This window comes from Prunus persica, chromosome G2 (assembly GCF_000346465.2).
Source record: "Prunus persica cultivar Lovell chromosome G2, Prunus_persica_NCBIv2, whole genome shotgun sequence".
In the NCBI taxonomy this organism is placed as follows: domain Eukaryota; kingdom Viridiplantae; phylum Streptophyta; class Magnoliopsida; order Rosales; family Rosaceae; genus Prunus; species Prunus persica.
The window spans coordinates 15,489,337-15,506,442 of NC_034010.1; the positions used below are offsets into that span (position 1 = coordinate 15,489,337).

Below are 17,106 nucleotides of genomic sequence, written 5' to 3' on the forward strand. Positions count from 1 at the left end.
AGACTTGTTGAAGGAGTTGAGGAAAGAATCTATCATATACTAGTTAATATTTAATGATAAGGAATGGGTACAACATATTAAGTTTATATTGGACTATTTTGAGGACTTCCCACTTCAAGATAGGTGGATGACTATACCAGATATGGGACACCTCATTGCATCTTGTTATAATGTAATCCTCATGACTTGGTCAGTACATCAGTCACTTATATTTTTTTCTATGTGAGACTGCTCCATTGGATTCTATCTATCGCTATGAGATTTCTATTGGATTTGTTAACCACAACCACTGGATTAAGGTAAAAAAATTAAGATGTTTATGCATATATATGTTTGCTTACTATTCTTTTCACATAACTTGATTTATTTTATTTTTTATTTTATTTTACAGGTTTATTTGGAAGGTCAACACCCTATGCCACCAATTGATGAGCGTTGGTTGAGATGTACAACTATAACTGCATCAAATTGGCTTACGCCATATCAAGATCGTATACGTCAGTTTATAAATGAAGCTGGTGTAGGGGACCCTTATGATAATGACCCTATATTTATTGAGTAGTTTTGTGAAGCATCATATTGGTGACATTAATTATTATTTTCATTTTCATTATATCATTGGAGAAATTATACAATAGTACCGTAGCACAAATGAGGTGGTGCTACAGCCCAGTAGTTTTTTTTACACGCAATAAAACTTTAACACGTTGGAAATTAAACTCAAATGAAGTTGTAACGTTAGGCAACGTCGTTGTGGTCGTCTGACGGTTTAACACCGTTTACGTTTAACCCGACTAGATTCTTCTTTGAAGCTATTCTTGATCGAAATTTATGATAATTAGTTGAAGCTCCTCAAATTTATCTCTTACTCTCAAGGTCTGGGTTTTCTATTGTTCAATTCCTCTAAGCCAATTTTTCGATTTCTTCTTAAATCGTGGATGAAATTGAGCATTCATTGTTGTTAATAATCAAGACACGTATGAAATTTTTTAGAATCTTCTAAGGTGTTGGTGCAATCTGGAGTTGGGTTCGAAAAATCCTACATTCAATCAGTTGTCATTTACAAGGCTAAGGAGGGAGGGGCTACGATGGAGACTAGCTTTTTTTTCCAGACCAGCCGCTGCGAAGCACCACGACGACCGCCTTGACCTCGTCGACTACTACATTCAGATCTTGATTTCACCCAAAACAATATGATATCGTTCTCGATTATTAAAGAAAAAGAAACAACAATATCATCCATACTTCAAACAATCAATCAGAATTTTGAACTGTGAAGAGCTTTTCTTTCGGTTTCTTAGCATAAAAAAGGAACATAATTCAAAAAAAAGAAAAGAAAAAAAAAGGAACATAATTGACCTTAGAACTGTAACTTGAAAACATCAGTAACGACGTTAGAACGCATTTAAGCAATGTCTGACGTGTCAAAATTTTACCACGTGTTGAAAAACTACCGGGCTGTAGCACCACCTCATCTATGCTACGGTACTATTGTATAATCTCTCATACCATTGGCAGTTCTTGTTTTGTAACATAAATATAATAATTATGATGACTTTTTGCTCATTTGGTTTTTTCCAGCACAAAAAATGTCATGAGATAATTTGTGCTTAATTTCCCATTTGTCCTTTTGTGTTTTTAACGAAAGAGGTGGTGATTGCAAGAACTTGGAATTGCAAAAAAAGCGTAAACATTTTTAGTAGAAGCATAAATTCATATGAAAAGTCAAAGATTTATAAACACTATTAAAAAAGTTAAGCTCAAAATCAACTATGAAGTAATGCTACAAGTATTATGGTGTACTAGGGTATACTTAGTTAATTACATTTTGATTAAAATATTAGGGTGTACTCAGTTAATTTTAAGATTTGTTTAACAGCACTCTTCGAGGAATCCCTAAAAACCATTGCCGAATCCCTTTTTCCCAGGAAAGAAAATCTAAGGACCCGTCTGGTAACGTTTTCGGAGAATATTTTCATAGAATGAAACAAGAAAACAAATTTGCATTTTCAAGAAATGAAAATGCGTTTGGTAGATAATTAGAAAACAAAAACAATGAAAATGTGTCTGGTAGTACAATTGTTTTTCATGTGTATTTTTGCTAATTTTAGTTCTAATTTTTTTTTTTAATTCTGATATTTTTAGAGACTAAAATTATTATAAACAATGAAAATATGTATGGTAGTACAAATTGAGAATAATATTATATGAATTATTTTTCAAGGGTATTTTTGCTAATTTATGTTTTGAAAAAATATTTTTAAAAATGTAAAATTTAACAAATGAAAAATTCTATTGTTTTTTAAAAGATAAAACTATCTTTGATCTCCTTTCTTTTTTCTTTTCTCCTTTTTCTCCTTTTCTTTCTTTCCCAGACCCGTTCCTTTTTCTTTCCTTCTTCCTCTTCTCTACTTTCTCTTTTCTTCTTCCTTCCCTCTTTTTCACTCTCACTCCTCCTTCCTTCCATTACATAAATCCCATCAACTCACCTCTCTGGTTCCACTAATTAATGGTTGTGGTGGTTAGATTAGGTGGTGATGGTGGTTGAGTTGGGTATGTGGTGGCTGGTTTCTCTCATCTCTCCCTCTGCAACTCTCTCTCACTCTCTTTTTTCCCTTTCCCTTCTTCTTCCTCTTTCTGATTCTTTCTCTTCTTCTTCTTCCCCTTTTTTTTTCTTTTCTTCTTCCTCTTTGTCTTTTTCTCTTAGTTGCAGATTTGTGTGATTATGAGTTTTTTTTTTCTTGAAATTTTGGGGCTGATTATGGTTGGAAGGAGGAGATTTGATTGTTTTCGATATAATTTGATTGGATTGTTTGCTCAAGTGACGGAGGAGAGTTGGCTTTGATTTAGAGAGATCGAAAACAAAAACGCCGAAAACGAAAACGACTTTCTGACGTTTTTAACATTTATTCATACTTTCATTTTCATTCTCAGAAAACAATTTTAGCTTATTTCTCAAAATAACTCACCGAATATGTTTTACGTGAAAATAGAAAACAAAAACAGAAAATGGCCCTTGAAAATGATACTGAACGGGCCCTAACATGTTTTGGGGATTAATTGAAATATATATAGATTTATTTTGTTGATGGAGAAATGAAAAAAAAAACAAAACAAAACCTAGCGACCCATAAATGGCCCAAACAGAAAGCCCATTTCCAAAGTTTACTGAACTGAGAAAGGAAATGGAGACAAATTCCTCGCTCCTCCTCTTCCTCCTTCTTTCTTAGCTCACTCACACTTCCAGTCCACCACCAACCCACCAAAACGACACCACACCAACCCAAAACGACAATGCAAGCACAGCCAACCCCCAACATCCCAGTTAGCGAGTTCTACTGGACTCTCCTCCACAAAGCCGACAAAAAATTCTCCAAAATTCGAGAGCTCCCTTATTACCATCGCAACAGGTTCTTCCAATTCCCATCCATTTCTTGCATCAAAATCTAAATTTTCAAAATTTATTTCTTAATTTTAATTTTAATTTATTTATTTTCGCAAAATTTTGGTCAGGCACGAGTACGATGCTTACTTCTACAAGGTCTTCAAGGTGTACACGCAGCTATGGAAGTTCCAGCAAGAAAATCGCCAAAAGCTCGTGGAGGCCGGTCTTCGTCGATCGGAGATCGGCGAGATCGCGTCGCGAATCGCTCAGCTGTACTTGGGCCAGTACATGCGGACCAGCGAGGCCAGCTACCTCTCCGAGGCTTACATATTCTACGAGGCGATTTTGAGCAGAGAATACTTTAAGGAGGGCATGTTTCAGGACCTGGGCTTGGCCAGCAAGCAGCTCAGGTTCATTTCTAGGTTTCTCATGGTCTGCTTGCTTTTGAATCGGCGGGAGATGGTGCAGCAGCTGCTTAATCAGCTCAGAGTCTTGGTTGATGAGTGCAAGAGGACCTTCCAGGTTTGTGCTTTTTCAGTATTTTGTTATTAAGGTTTTTTCTTGAACTACTCGTGAACATTGAATTGCTCTGTCTATTTTTGTGTCGTTTTTAAAATGAAAAATTAAATTTAGTGTGTATTTTTGTGTGTTTATCCCCAGTACTTAATTTCAAACTTGAAAAGACAAGAAATATCGAAAATCTGTACAAGTATATACAAAAAAGGAAATGGAAAGAAAGAAAAATAAGAATGCAATAAATATATCTCAATATTTATATAAGATTATATATAACTAGCTAGGCAATCATAACATCATGGATAAAGGAATAGTTTTAAAAGGCTCTGCAGTCATTGAGAATAATGGAAAAACATCAGTTTGGTGTGATTTTATGGATTCCCAAATGGATGTTGTAGCTTTGATTGTAAAATCATAATTTATTTTTTTGATATTTATGGGGTTAACTGCGGTCTATGACTTAGTCATACGATTTTGTTTCCATGTAATATGTAATGCATAACTCTATAATTACTTTTCCCCACTCAAATTCATGAATGGAAGTTGAAAAGTTTAAGCATTTGTGTTCTTGCAGATAGGTTTTATAGTGACATTTTAATGATCTTGTTTCCAGGAAACTGATTTTAAAGAATGGAAGCTGGTGATTCAGGAAATAGTTAGATTTTTGAAAGCTGACACAGCTTTTATGAATATCAGGCCTTTGAGGTATAGTCTTGTCCTAGACTGTCATCCAGATTCCTTACCACATGTTTCCGCATCAGTTGCAAAGAGGTCTCTGAGACTACGTGATGCGATACTGAGCAGCTACCATCATAATGAGGTTAGGTATTGAGGTTTTTCCTTCACTCTTTTTCTCTTGGACAATGAAACAATAATTGTTCAAGTAAATTGCAATCCTTTGTGGACAAGTTGTGTCACTTAATATAAAACAGCTAGTGCACAAAAGCTCTAGATAACAACAACAAAACAGCCAATCCTTGTGGACTATGTAGTTCTCTTTTCTTCTTTCCTATTTTGATATTTCTGTTTCTAGATGTAGTTCAGATGGATGATCGTTAAGGGGACCTCTTGTTTTATGTGTTGTAACTGTCATCTTTTATTTAGTGAAAATTATTTTTCTTGAATTAAAAAAAGACAACAAAAAATCCAAATACGAACAGCTTTCCAATCTGCAAAAATAACTGGAATAGGTTCTCGGTTACTTCTTGATGTTTCCAATCCACAAAGTAGTCAAGGTTCTCAATTACATATTTTTTGATTCCTTATGAATATAATAACTGGACTACTTTTGTGACATTTTCTGTTTTCTCTATGGTTATATCCAAATCAGGTAAAGTTTTCAGAGCTCACTCTTGACACTTTTAGGATGCTTCAGTGTCTGGAGTGGGAACCTAGTGGTTCATTTTACCAGTCAAGTGGTGCTAAAAATGGTCAGAATGGGGCACCAGCTTCCAGCCGCATTAACTACTCCCAGGATATTGCTGATCCTACCCTGCCACCAAACCCACGAAAAGCTGTCTTGTATCGTCCTTCTGTTACCCATTTTCTAGCAGTGAGTATAATGGGTAATGTTAATTTACTGATCATTTGCTCATTGCTCTTGACTTGTTAGCTTGTAGAACATTTTGGATGTATTGAAACTACAGTAGTATAAATCTATGATGAGGTTGTAACCTTTCTTCCATATACTAGTTATGTTCAATGGCATTGACTACCGAAAGTCTTAAAAGCAGTGCCTTTGTAAAACAACGAGAATCAACTTAAATGGAAAAACCATGGACAGCCCTGTTTACTTGAACTACTAGAATGAATTCAAAGACTAGTGACCTACACAATCATTCTTGTGTAAACATGAGGTTGGAGTTTCTTTTTCTGAAATATATCCCTCTTGAGTTTAATGCAAGTTACATGGAAGCATGTCCTTTTGTTCTTGATTTGAGCAGCTATCATCCTGCTATGCATCTGTGTCACAACAAACTTGTATATGACAATAGAGTTTCTCCTTGATTCTTTTACATCTGCCCCCTCATCCCCTCTATGCAATTAGTTTCGGCCATCTTTGTAGGATTTATGCTTGAAACTGAAGTTTCATGCTTCATTCTAGTAAAAGAAAACTTTTAAGGTATGATTCTTATTGTACATGGGCCAAATCTTGTGTAGGACCCAGATGTGTTTGGATTGTGTCACAGTCGTGTCATGGCCCATAATCCTTTTTCTTTTTGCAGACACTTAAGCAATTCCATCTGACGTACGTTAGAGGCTTATTGAGTGCCTGTCCACGTCTGATGGGCATCAGGTGTGGTAGGAGGCATGTCTCTGCATCATAGTATCTATAGTTGGAGGATCAAGCTAATAATTACTACATATCAATTTGTAAAATAATGAACAATTTATATTTATACTGTGACTTTGAGTGAGCACACCATTGTTTTCAGTAAACACATATGGAATGGGTTTGGATCAAATATAACTCTTGCCATCATTTTTCCCCTTTTGCAATAGTTAATTCTCCTTGTATCTGAATAATGATCCTCTCTCTGCAAGATTGCAACAACGATGTATTATTTTTAATTAAGAGCTGCATAGGTGATAACTTTTCAGTACTGTTTGCATGACTGGCAGGTTTTGGCCACAGTTTGTGAGGAGCTTCCCCCTGATGGAGTTATCTTGATCTATCTGTCAGCATCAGGTGTGAGAAATTAGTTTTGTATCTTAGCTCAGGGGTTTTGTTTTGTTTATGTGTTGTGTAAATCAACATTTCTTTTCATAATTAAAATAGTTCATTTAATAGATTTTATGCCCCCAGCAGGTGCTGGAATGTACTCAGATGCGACCTCCCCTTCTACGTTGGCTTATCCATCTGATAGACTAAACCCTTCTCGCGGACAAAGTAAAGGAGATGGCTCAAGCTTTCAAGCGGGTTGTTTACAGTTTGGTACCCATGGAAATGGAGGTAATTTTCAAATAATGAGGACCAAATAATTGCAAACCATCTACTGAAACAAATGAGGAACAAATAATTACATACCATCCATTGAAATGATTAAATTTGGTTATATGCATAAGTAAATATTAAAAATGTTGTCTAAGGGGCCGTCCTGAGTCTAGATTTGCACGACGTCCCTAAAAAGTTGGCCTAGCAAAAGAAAGAAAAAACTCAAAACGTCTGAAATGCCTGCCAAGTGTTTTGTCATAATTTGTAGTTTGTCGTTCTTTCTTCCCTTTGTGTGAGTTCTTGCAAGATGAGGTTGTAGGGGTGCATCAAGGAGAAGCTAATGATGCACTCTTGATTAGGAGGTGCCTTGGTTCAAATCAAGTGATCTCTAGTACTGGCAGCAATAATAAAATATAAGGTTATATGTTTTCTGAATTATGGTGGTTGAAGGGGTAGGATAGGTTGAGTGGGTTTAAGAAGAGATTGATTTGGTTGAATAAGAAGCAAAATATTTTAACACTTTGTAGTGAATTTGTAATTATGTACCCATAGAAAGTCTAGACCTACATTTGTTGTTTCTCACATGTCATGTTTTACTAATGTGTAATTCATCAATGGATTTCCTGGTTATTCTTTATGAAGATATTGAATTGAACAATAGGAATGGCTTGCTCAAACTTAGATCTTGTTTTGCATAACTTATAAGGATCAACTATTCTGATATTATACGCAATACCTTTTTCAGGAATGAATAGCATTTATCCTAGTGACTTGGTTCCATTTACAAGAAGACCACTTTTTCTAGTCATTGACTCTGACAACAGTGAAGCTTTTGAGGTAAGTATATTAACTCTATTTTTTTATTACACATCCTTTAGTTAGAAATTTCTAGATGTGTGTATGAGGGTTGGACTGGAATCTCAATAATTTTTTTTACCTGTAAAGAAGTTTAGGGATTTAAAATTGAAGATATGCTGTGAGGTTTAAAATATCAAGGGTAGCTGGATAATCTCTTGTTACAACTCAATAGATTTATGGTCCATAGATTAGCTCTAAGTGTTTTAAGCAAATAAGTTTATGTTTAAAGTTTGCAGTGCTCTCGTTCTGCAGCATTTAGTATTACGCCACCAAAACATCTTTCTGCAAAAATATAGACACACTTCAGGTGAAGTGTATTGAAAAATGTTATAAAAATCAGTATATTTAATTTTACTTCAGAAAAATATAAATATTTCTAGCTCTTCATATCACACTACAATATCTGCTGCAAGTTCCTAACTCTCCCCTTATGTTACATCTCTTAAAATTTTCATATGGCCTCATTGGATGCACTGATCATTCCTAAATTGGCTAATTTCTTAAAGTTCACAAAATGACTGAAGGTTGAGTACTGTCTTTGGTAGTGATTTCAAATTTCCACAAATGTGTGATATTGTTCTCTGAAGAAGCTGTTAATGTATATAGTAATTGGGTACTGTTAGACTTGCATAGTCAGTTATATCTACTCCCCAAAGAATCAGATGACACCTAGATGTATGTACCTGTCACTATTTAATAATCTTAACCTTCCTCTCTCTCTCTCTCTCTCTCTCTCCACTGAGCAGAATTATTGGTATGGTAGCTTGATGAGTGAGACCTATGCTCATTTTCCCCCCTTTTTCCCTCTTCTTAAAATTCATTTAAGGATCAATAGAAATCTCTATTACTCTAAACTATAGAGAAGATAATTAATGTTTAAAATGTGCTCAGGCCATAAATGGAGTACAAAAAGGTGAAACACCTGCAATGCTCCTATCTTCTAGTTCTTCATATCCATTTGCTTCTATTGGTTCCTCTCGTCAGTCAAGTGGAAGCCTGTTCACTATTTTCCTCACAGCTCCTTTGCAGGCTTTCTGTTTATTGATCGGTATTTCAGGATCTGACATTGACATGGTGCGTAAAAAGTTGACACTTTTTTCTCTTCTTACTTGAAAAATACATTTATTTAGTGTTTCCTAAAAATTTATGGAATGAAAACGTATCAGGATACATATAACAAGGCCGAGAAGCTTCTTTCCAGTTCATTTAGTGACTGGGGGTCTACTTTGGTGACATCAGACACTATTGATCCTGTTTGGGCACAGATTTTGAGTGACCCATTCCTAAGGCGACTCCTTTTGCGGTAGTATTCTATTTCTTCTTTGCTCTTATGTAAAAGTATATAATGTGCAGCCCTGCAGAGTCTCTAGTGTTTTCTTCTTCTTCTTTTTATTTATTTATTGTTGTTGTAATTTTGTCTACCACTATGAAGCTTTATGGACTGCTCTTACAAACACATCTTTTGGGTTTTTGTCACTGTGAGCATGGAAAATCAAACCGTTATCAGCTCTTTGTATTAATGCTCTCAAATTGGTTAACCTTTTCATCTCTTTGCTTATTTTCTCCTAGAGTTCTTATCTTCTGGGCGAACGGTTCCTTGTCACCTTAGTGTTTCTCTCCAGTACTTAAGTTGTACAAAATCTACTCAATTGTATTTCCCTTGTGTGTGTGATACATGTATCTCTGTATAAATTATGTCTTCTTCCTTCAGGTTCCTATTTTGTCGGGCAGCGCTATCACTCTATGCTCCAACTTTCAATAAGAAGGAATTTATTCCCAAATGTATACCGTGTCTTCCAGCGTCTGTCCTGCCAACGACAGCAGCATGTCAAACTGTAATTTTGCAGATAGTGAACGTCTTTGGAGCCACAGGCAAGTTCGTCTTTTCAGAAGGACTTGAACTCCCAGAAAATAGACAGGGTGACTCGGAATCAATGTCATCTTGATGAATCATATGGGGCAAAGGACATTAGAGATAGACAAATGATTTGTGAGTTCCCCGTTGGTGTTTCAGATTCTTGGTGTTTGTATAGGAAATTTCTAAGCCTTCAAGAACGTCCAAGATGATGCAAAACCTTTGTAAGAGACAAGTTGGACTTTGGACTTATTATTTTCTTTTTTATTAAATGGAAAGAAAAACAAAAATTGATGTCTGTATAATAGAAGAGAGCTCTTCTCCTGACAATCCGCCCGAGTGACCCGTCCTAATTGAATCAGGTTGGCCTGGATTTCAGTTTTCCCTCGAGTCAAGTTGAGTCATAAGCCTTGCTGCCCAACATCTCATTTAGGTGCAACGTTATTTTGTAAACTATTCTGGATGATTTATACTCATTGCACTCGAATTTTCTTTATTGCAAATCTGAAACGCAAACTGTCAAAATATTTATTTTATTTCATTGATACTCAATTAATCATAACATATCTGGAAAAAAATTAATTATAACATATCTGGAAAAAAAATTAATCATGACATACAAAAAAGCAGGGGCCATAACTCAATGAGGCAAATTTTTTTCATGTACATTGGAATTATTTTATCAACATCGTGTCTCCACAACCCAATAAAATGGGCTGGACCGACCACACATACACGGTTCCGTTGATGAGTTTTATTGAGAATATTATCTGTGGGAGCATATATTTTCGTCTCCAATCAGGGCACGCCACGTGAAAAAGAAGATTATCTCTTAAATTAATTAATTAAATCAGTTTATCTGGCTAATTAATTAATTGGGATAAATATCTTAATTAATATGATATTATCTTTATTTAAAGAGATAATATCATTAATTAAGATATTATCCTAATAAAGAGAAGATAATATCATTTAATTCAAATATTATCTTCTTAAGAGATAATATATATTTAATTCAGATATTATCAGGCCCAACTCGATTCCTACGAAACCCTAGCCCCGAGGCTTCTATAAATAGACGACCTCATTCATCATTCAAGGTACATCTAAACCTACTCCTTATACCCGAGAAAAATACCCGAAGCTCTCTCTCCCTCTCCACTCTCCATATTTTCTCCCCACGGCTCCGGCCACCACACACGGCTCCGGCTACCCGGTTTACACCCTACATAAAACTCCGTACCCTTTGCTTAGCTATTGTTTTCCTACAAACACTCGAACTAACTTAGGCATCGGAGGGCCTTTGGCCAACACCCCCGGGTGTGGTCTATTTACTCAAGTCTTTTTTACAGGAATCGAGGAAGAGAGAGAAGGAAGATCGAAGGTTGAAGGATCTAGAAGCGAATATTCTCCCGTGAGATTATTTGCACAAACATTTGGTGCTTTCATTGAGAGCACGAGTTATACTCAACGCGTGCTCAAGGAATCCTTTCCTCTTATTTTCCAATCCACCGAAGCCTTCCAAACAACCATGGTTGGAAACAAGCGCACGAGGAGCAAAACCGCCGCTATGGCTCAATCCGTGACGGCCCAAAGCTACTCCTCCCACGATCCCGCGATCGACATGGCGGCCCCACCACCTCTCGCCGCCATGAACCCTCAGCAGCCACCCCGTGTGACTGGAACCACCGTGCCACCTGCCGGACTCGCAGTGAGGACTACCGCACTGGCCTCCGTCGCCGTCGTACCATCTCAAGGCCCCATGGCCAGACCTAGCCACCTCCATAGCACCACCGTTGAGCATGGTGGAACCTCACATCCAGTTGGGCTCATTACCACAGCCGACTTTGGCCCAATCTTGGAGCAACTTCAACCATTCCCTCCATTGCCTCCACGCTCGACTCATGCTCCCACGCATACATCCAACGAAAACCTAGCCCGTGTGCAATTGGGCTCTACACATTTCTCTCCTCCCGATCCACGAAGTCAAGTAGACCTTAATCTGAGAGTTGACCAGCTAACTCAGAGAATGGATGACCAAAACAATTTGATGAGGCAGCTCTTTAACCAAATAAACTTGGCTCAAAACCTTGGCCTTGGACAACAGGGCGAAGAGAGAAGGATAAACTAACGCGCCGATAGGCAGTTCGGTGGGAACCAAGCAGGTCGAGCAGGAGTAAGCAGACAAGGAAATGTGCAACAACGAGATCAGCTCGCGGACATGTCGCAAGCATCCGCAAGCCACACTCAGAGCAGACGAAGTTTCCCATCCAGATTGAATTTAAGAACCAACGTGCGCGATAGGCTGGGCCCAAGACCTGACATCCACGCTCGCCTGGGCCAGCATGAAGACGTTCATGAAAGGCTAGGCTCCCAGGGAGGTCAACTTGACGGCCATCGAGACGAGGATCGAGAAGAAAGGCGCTCGGCTGCTAGCTCACAGAGAAATATTCACGAATGGATAGGCCCCAAGGGAGGTCAACTCGACAATTATCACAATGAGGACCGTGAAGAAAGGCGCTCCGCTACTCGCTCTCGAAGAACCAATTCTCGTCGCCAAACTACTGGAAATCCCTCACAAGCGCAGTCCACCAACACGCCGCCTAGATAGCGTAACCGAGAAGGTCGACCCTCGCAAGTCAATCAACATCGTCTAAATCACGAAGGCCATCAACGCGACCGACTAGCCATACGTGCAGAAGACGTTGAGATGCTTGTGAATAACCGACTTCGAGACTTAAAGATTGGAGGAAATTTCGAAGATGCACTACGCATGGAGGTAGACCAAGCAAACTCCTCACCTTTCACCACCGAAATCGAGCAAGCTGCTCCCCCAAAACGATTCTCAACGCCCTCTTTCACATGCTTCAAAGGGGATTCCGATCCCAAAAGCCATCTAAAGTATTTCAAGAGCCTTATGATCCTACACAAAACTGAAGACGCGTTAATGTGCAAGGTCTTTGCAATGACTTGGCGAGGAGCAGCTCAGGACTGGTTCCACACCCTGCCATTCGGGCCGATCAGCAGCTTCAAGGAGCTTGCTTATGTCTTCACCAAAGAGTACACTTCTTATCGGACAATCAAGAAGAACCCTGACCATCTGTTCAACGTGCACAAGAAGTCCGATGAATCCATCCGAGACTACATCAAGAGGTTCAAAGCAGAGAGGGCAAACATTGTAGGATGTGATGACCAAATTGCATCCTCCGCCTTCAAGAGGGGGTTGCCAATTGAATGTGAGCTGTATCGCGAGCTGACCATCTCTCCCCGCCAAACATTGATAGAAGTCTTTGCTACAACAGAGCGCTACGCACTATGGGACGACGACCAGATTGCCGCGAAGAAGGCTGATCAAGCAGCTAAGCAGGCAAGCAAAGAGAACGGCAAGCTCAGATCACAGCCTCAGGAAGGTGCTCGAGCAACAGAGAGCTACACTAAGTTCACTATCCCGATACACCAGATCCTAGCCCAAGTAAATGACATGCCTTGGTTGAAGAAACCATCACCTTTAAAGGGGAACCTAACCAAGAAGGATACCAGTAGATACTGCATATTCTATGAAGGGTATGGTCATTACACAAACGACTGCTTCGCCTGGAAAAGGTACCTCGAAGATCTAGTCAGAGACGGCCATTGCACGGAATTCATCTTAAGGGGGGCTATTCAACAAATCAAGGATTGTGACGCAACTAACAATGAGCCTCCACGAAAAAAGCCATATGGATCAACATGATCCTAGCTTACTCTAAGAGCCCGGGCTGACCACCAGGGGACAGAAGAGAAAGATCAAGCACGCGACTTTAGCCTTCCAAGCCGTCACTAGCTACCAAGTTATGGAAGACAAACCTTTCATCATCTTTCAAAGGAAGGAAGTTCTAAGGCAATGAAATGCCCATCACCTCCAGGGGGACTATCCATGAAAGTCTTCACCTATCAGTTAGGCTCTAAGCAGGCACCCAAGCCTCCCTCACCTCCATTGAAGACAAGTTACTTTTGATGTTACTCATGCAAGCTCATCTTTTTGTTTAATAAAGCAATGTCGTCACACAGACATCAATACAAGTTCAAGCTTTTCTTTCCAATGGAGTGTTCACAAAAGCGATTGACACGTCTCTGGGCGTAGGCCAAACGGGCCACTCTCATCGACACGTCTCCTGACATAGGCCAAACGGGCCACACTCATCGACACGTCTCCGGACGTAGGCCAAACGGGCCACTCTCATCGACACGTCTCCTGACGTAGGCCAAACGGGCCATACTCATCGACACGTCTCCGGACGTAGGCCAAACGGGTCACATTCATCGACACGTCTCCGGGCGTAGGCCAAACGGGTCACCCTCATCGACACGTCTCTTGACGTAGGCCAAACGGGTCACATTCATCAACACGTCTTCGGGCGTAGGCCAAACGGGTCACCCTCATCAACACGTCTCCTGACGTAGGCCAAACGGACCACACTCATCGACACGTCTCCGGACGTAGGCCAAACGGGTCACATTCATCGACACGTCTCCGGGCGTAGGCCAAATGGGCCACTTTCATCGACACGTCTCCTGACGTAGGCCAAACGGGCCACACTCATCGACACGTCTCTGGACGTAGGCCAAACGGGTTACATTCATCGACACGTCTCCGGGCGTAGGCCAAACGGGCCACTCTCATCGACACGTCTCCTGACGTAGGCCAATCGGGCCACACTCATCGACACGTCTCCTGACGTAGTCAAAACGGGCCACACAAACGGGCCACACTCATCGACACGTCTCCTGATGTAGTCAAAACGGGCCACACTCATCGACACATCTCTGGGCGTAGGCCAAACAGGTCACCTTCATTGACACGTCTCCGAGCGTAGGCCAAACAGGCCACACTCATTGACACGTCTCTAGACGTAGGTCAAACGGGTCACACTCATCGACATGTCTCTGGACGTAGGCCAAACGGGCCACTAACATAGACACGTCTCCGGACGTAAGCCAAACGGGTCACACACATCGACATGTCTCTGGACGTAAGCCAAACGAGCCATTCTCATCGACATGTCTCCGGACGTAGGCAAAATGGGTTACTATCATCGACACGTCCCCGGACGTAGGCCACTCTCACGAGCCATTCTCATCGACACGTCTCTAGACGTAAGCTAAACATGCCACAAGTCAGAAACACTCAAGCAATTCATAAGACACTATGCGAATTGAAGTTATTAAAAAAAACAACTGAATTTTCCATAGCAAAGTGATCAAACCGGCCAAGTTCAACTAAAAGAAGATGGTCAAACAAGACCAATTATTCTAAACAGAGAGCAGACTACAAAAGCTGAAAAGAAATAAATGAGTCTTCATCTACTTCGAAACGTCAGCAGGAGATCTTTAATCTGCAGTCTCTTCCGCATCCGCCTGATCAACCACGCTTTCAGCAACTCCACCTGCATGATTCGTGATATCTTCCACCACCTCTTTTTCGAAGCAGGTGAAATGTTGCTTCCCTTTATTTTCCCAAGGAAAGACTTGAGAAAAGACCAAGATCGCCAGCCTGACGGATTTGATCAACTAGCTCAGCACAAGTGGATGGACTTGACAGAAAGTTCGTCTTGAGCAGATCAGGCATGCCTGCATCCTCTACAGGGGTAAACTTGTCCACCTTGGGATTAGTCGCTGACGTTGCAGAAGGTGACTCTCTCGTCTTCTTGGTCGCCGCCATCCTCACCTCCAAATGAGTCAACGACGCTGAATCTACTTCACGCTTGACTGCTCGTGACTCAACTACTGGATCATGATGGTTAGGTATATGAGAAGACCTCCTAGTTCGACCTCCATCCTTTGACTGGTGTAGACGACCGAACTTCGAAGAATAATATCTGCATCTCATTGCCTCACAGCAGGTGAACTAGATCGCGCACGGACTACTTTACATAGCAGATCACGGTCTCCAAGCTTGTCTGCAGGAGGCTTGAGTGGAACATCCCGAATATTGCGCATATCGCCAATCTACTTGCTATTTGCACCAACGAGATGTTTAACCCTATCTGACGACGGGGGAACAGCTCCTACTTGACATCAGCTTTCTTTCTTTATGAGGGTCCGGCGGAACACTCCTCCTACCCAGCCGGCAGATCATCAGAGACTGGACCATTCTGCTTCCATCTCTCAACACCTTGGGCAGGGGGCAGACCACCAAATTTTTTCCAATACTCACTCAGTAGCAACCAGCGGCCACCGCCGCTCCAACCGTCTTCGGCCGTCAGTCACATCGTCAACCAGCCTGGTCCCACCCAGCTGGTCTTCGCCGCGAAAAAGAGAAGATGAAGAAAATATTTACGTGCTCGACTTACTTTGGGATGCACGACAACTCCTCTCTTCGACAAGCAGTACAAAATTCTCCAATATCTTTCTCAAGCTAGAAAGTAGAGAAATTAAGTTTGCGATGTGAGAAAGAGTGAAGAGAAGCCCTGTATTTATACAAGTTGGACAACCCGGGTCAAGAAGGAATCACAAGCTTATTCCTACTGGGAATCCAACTCCAACTACAGTCAGAAGCCGACACCAATTGAGAATCCGATCTGCAAAAGGAGTCCAACTACAGAAGAAAGCCCAAACAAAGTTGGAGAGTACGAAAAAAAATAATTTCATCTCCTACCTGATGCACAAGCGCCATGCAGAAGCTGGGGGCATTTGTGGGAGCATATATTTTCGTCTCCAATCAGGGTTTATCTGGCTAATTAATTAATTGGGATAAATATCTTAATTAATATGATATTATCTTTATTTAAAGAGATAATATCATTAATTAAGATATTATCCTAATAAAGAGAGGATAATATCATTTAATTCAGATATTATCTTCTTAAGAGATAATATATATTTAATTCAGATATTATCAGGCCCAACTCGATTCCTACGAAACTCTATAGCCCCGAGGCTCCTATAAATAGACGACCTCATTCATCATTCAAGGTACATCTAAACCTACTCCTTATACCCGAGAAAAATACCCGAAGCTCTCTCTCCCTCTCCACTCTCCATATTTTCTCCCCACGGCTCCGGCCACCACACACGGCTCCGGCCACCCACCCTACATAAAACTCCGTACCCTTTGCTTAGCTATTGTTTTCCTACAAACACTCGAACTAACTTAGGCATCGGAGGGCCTTTGGCCAACACCCCCGGGTGTGGTCTATTTACTCCAGTCCTTTTTACAGGAATCGAGGAAGAGAGAGAAGGAAGATCGAAGGTTGAAGGATCTAGAAGCGAATATTCTCCCGTGAGATTATTTGCACAAACACTATCCAAACCAAATCATCGATTTTCAGTTTGGTTCCGTTTAAAAAAAAAAAAAATTTATTATACCCTAAATTGGAAAATTATCAGGCCAGTCATTCTATGTATCTGGATTAACATTTGCGTGGTTACTATGCTTTCATCTTTGTATTAATTCTTTATAGGTATTTGTATTGACTTCTTGTGGCTTATGGTCTCTGTACTTAATTTATGAATAATTATTGCTTTTCTCTATCCAAAAGTAGAAATGGATCTTGACTTGCAGGCCAATGGTCTCAA

General features: G+C 40.1%; 2 protein-coding genes across 2 annotated transcripts; both read left to right on the forward strand.

Annotated features, from left to right (window-relative positions):
- On the forward strand, positions 2,390–10,052 carry LOC18786831 (protein SCAI). Its single transcript, XM_007220486.2, has 10 exons — positions 2,390–3,410; positions 3,514–3,907; positions 4,515–4,721; positions 5,232–5,453; positions 6,524–6,590; positions 6,711–6,854; positions 7,582–7,673; positions 8,586–8,768; positions 8,861–8,997; positions 9,406–10,052. Exons 1-10 carry the CDS (start codon positions 3,295–3,297, stop codon positions 9,638–9,640), a joined length of 1,797 nt encoding a protein of 598 aa, XP_007220548.1. The 5' UTR covers positions 2,390–3,294; the 3' UTR covers positions 9,641–10,052.
- LOC109947366 lies at positions 12,260–13,282 on the forward strand. Its single transcript, XM_020557314.1, has one exon. The coding sequence runs from the start codon at positions 12,260–12,262 to the stop codon at positions 13,280–13,282; it is 1,023 nt and encodes a 340-aa protein (XP_020412903.1).